Raw genomic sequence first — 3068 nt, 5'->3', positions numbered from 1 at the left:
AATTTTAATAACAAAGAAAATTTGACCAAAATTGGGATAAATTAATTTTACCTCACATTCAAAATGGTTTTACATCAATTTTTCTTCTAAAAAAACCAGATGTACTAAAAACAAAAAATAGAGATGTTTTGATTATTTTTTAAAAGTTTGTTAGTCACCATAACATTGGTTTAAAATATAAATCAATTTTATCAGTGACTAATTTTTTTATAAAGGCAAATATTTACTACTACTAAAAAAGTAATAAATACTGATACAACTTAATTTTATTTATTAAATACTATTTTAATTCTAAAATACTATCTTTTCCTAAAATAAATACTATAAATAATAAGTTTATGTTACATATTTTTTTTCTTTAATAAAATTGTGATGTCATAATTTTTATTTTTTCTTTCCATATTTGAATGAATGGAATAACATATTATTTTCTACATGACAATTTTTTTTCTTTTCCTAAAACAAATAATATTTATATATTGATATTAAATTACAAAGCAGGCGAAAATCTCCTTGTTAAATTATTTTATCTTTTTTATTTCATATATTCAAATACAATTATAAATGTGACTCATGTGTGTGGTTTATATTTAAATTTCAAAGCATATATTTATAGAGAGACAAACATAAATCATAAATGATGCAAGTAAATGTGTTTTATCACATACATAAACAAATACTAAAATTAATAATTTAAGTACAATAAAAATATAAATTCTAATCCATGCAGCGTCTTTGGTGTGGCCTAAGACTTTCATCTGTGGCGTCACCTCTAGCTCTCCTCAGACAATGAGTCATGATGTCATATAAGTCAGTGCCTTCAGTGACCATCCTGAGGTTGATGACCCGCTCCAAATCCTCAGCAATCGCTCCTAAATCCTCAGCCATCCCCTGACATCCTTCGCAGTCAACCTGTCACAGTCAAAATAACAAAGTCAGTATCACATTTTTAAAAAATTTAAATTATGAGAAATTACAGAAGTTATGCTTACCACTGAATGCGTAGGGAGATAGGACGCGATTGAAACCTCGGGGATGGGTGGCTCGACGAACTCCTCATCATGAGGGGGAGGTGGATGTCTCGGCTCAGCAGTTTCCTCGGTTCGCGTGACAAACGTGTGCGATATCTGAAAAAACCACTTCATGTAGTCTGGCGCCACTGGTCCAGGAACTACACAGAGCTCCCCTGAAAGCACCAAATGGTCTGAAAAATGCAACCACCGGTCATCTATATCATCACCCGTCAAAGAATCACAAATCGGCGGCGGAGGGACCGTCTGAAGATAGCCAAACTGTCAAAGAACCCGCTCAGGTCGAACGTACACCACAATCTGACCCCATCTGAGCTGGCCGGTGTACGACGATATCAAGTCAAAGCCCCTGACTCCCCGGTGCTCAGCATAGGGCATCCAACACACGTCAGTCACAGTCAGGGCATCCAGACGTCTCCGATACGGGGCTCCCTTGATCCCCGTCATATGAGCCTTACCCGTAAGCCACCTGCAGACCCGTGGGCTCCCCTCATCATAAGCATCATGAACGACGCATGTATGCACTATAGGAAAGTGCTCGTATATCCAGCACTACAAACACATAGTCAACATCAATAAAAAAAAAAGGGATTCAATGCTACTTCAATTTAAATTATCAGTAATAATAAGTACCTGGAGAAGTATAATATAACTGCCCAACTGCCGTGTAGAGGCCTGCGACGCGTCATTCAGATGCTCGTACATGTGAACTAATGCAGCCGCTCCCCAGGAGAATCCCCCTACTTGGGCCAGGTCCCTGAAAGCCTCTAGGTGCATGACATGTACATGGGTTGAACTCTTGTTGGCGAAAAGAGTACAACCCACCAAGTGGAGCAGATACGTTCGGGCTGCTACAACCCATCGTCTGGCCCTGCACTGGCTCTCATACAAGTCCTGAAGCCACCCCAACCGGACATGAGGCCTACCAGCCTGTCGAGTCTCAAATGTAGCCTCCTCATGACTGACCTCAAGAAGCTCCGTCAGTAGACCAATCGGGTCTGAAGTAACCAGCGGCTCGAACTTATGCAGCGCGCCAGTGATGGGGACGTGTAGGAGTGACGCCACGTCATCCAGCGTGATCGTCAACTCGCCTACTGGCAGGTGGAACGTGCTAGTCTCGCGATGCCACCTCTCGATGAAGGCGGATATGAGTCCAGGATCAGTGGTGATAATAGAACACCTGATCAGTGGACTCAATTCGGTGGCATCAATCATGCCTTCGATCTGAGGCGCTAGTCTCCCAATTTTATCTACTTTTCTACCATGGGAGACCAACTTCAGATCAAGTTGTTCCTAAATTGAATAACAATTTATAATAACGTGTATATAAAAAACGATCCAACTACAAATAATTTTTATGTAATTAGTCAACATTAAAAACTACGTACCTGGCCACTCCAGATGCTGTGTGTGACATGCTCAGCAAAACCGGTCAAAATCGATGGGTCGCGTGGTCCACCGGGGAATCCCTCATCTGCAGCAAGTGACCCCAAGCTCCCATCAGTAGCCATTCCCTCTGTGTGAACAGCATCGGCGGCGCCTGTCATCTCTGGGGTGGCATCAGACACATGAGGAACATCCTCATGCGACTGAGGCACATCCTCAGGTCTCTCTGTGACGTCCTCACGCAGACAAACCCGTTGCCTACATGCTGAAGCAGTAGGCCTGCGACGCCGAGGAACATCAACCTGATGCGCATCCTCATTAATGCCTCTACCTTTACTAGCTCCTAACGCACGACCTAAACCTCGTGTTCTAACCATGATCTGAAATCATGAAGAACATTTACTTTTTTCGGTCAAATTAAATATTCAAATAATTGGTAACAAAGCTTTGTCATTACAAATTTGTTCAAACACATGTTTTGTATGTTTCTTACTAATTTGGTCAAATTAAGTTTTCAAACCTCTATTTGCATGTAAGGTTGAAAACTTTGTAGGGCCTTTTGTTAAGAATATCTTCATATCTAATTCTAATGCCACTGTGTCCAAATGTATCATTTCACGACTAATACAATTTAGTTTATGTTGGTTCACT

The 3068-nt window shown here is 40.5% G+C and overlaps 1 protein-coding gene across 1 annotated transcript; it reads right to left on the bottom strand.

Moving 5' to 3' along the window:
* Nucleotides 1-717: 717 nt before the first annotated feature.
* Nucleotides 718-2794, bottom strand: LOC102666217 (protein MAINTENANCE OF MERISTEMS-like). The gene is made up of 5 exons (XM_006598358.1): nt 2420-2794; nt 1665-2324; nt 1305-1583; nt 993-1277; nt 718-912 (listed from the first exon to the last, which is right to left on the bottom strand). Exons 1-5 carry the CDS (start codon nt 2792-2794, stop codon nt 718-720), a joined length of 1794 nt encoding a protein of 597 aa, XP_006598421.1.
* Nucleotides 2795-3068: the final 274 nt, after the last annotated feature.

Source organism: Glycine max, chromosome 15 (genome assembly GCF_000004515.6).
Source record: "Glycine max cultivar Williams 82 chromosome 15, Glycine_max_v4.0, whole genome shotgun sequence".
Lineage (NCBI taxonomy): Eukaryota > Viridiplantae > Streptophyta > Magnoliopsida > Fabales > Fabaceae > Glycine > Glycine max.
This window is presented reverse-complemented; position numbering and strand designations above follow the sequence as displayed.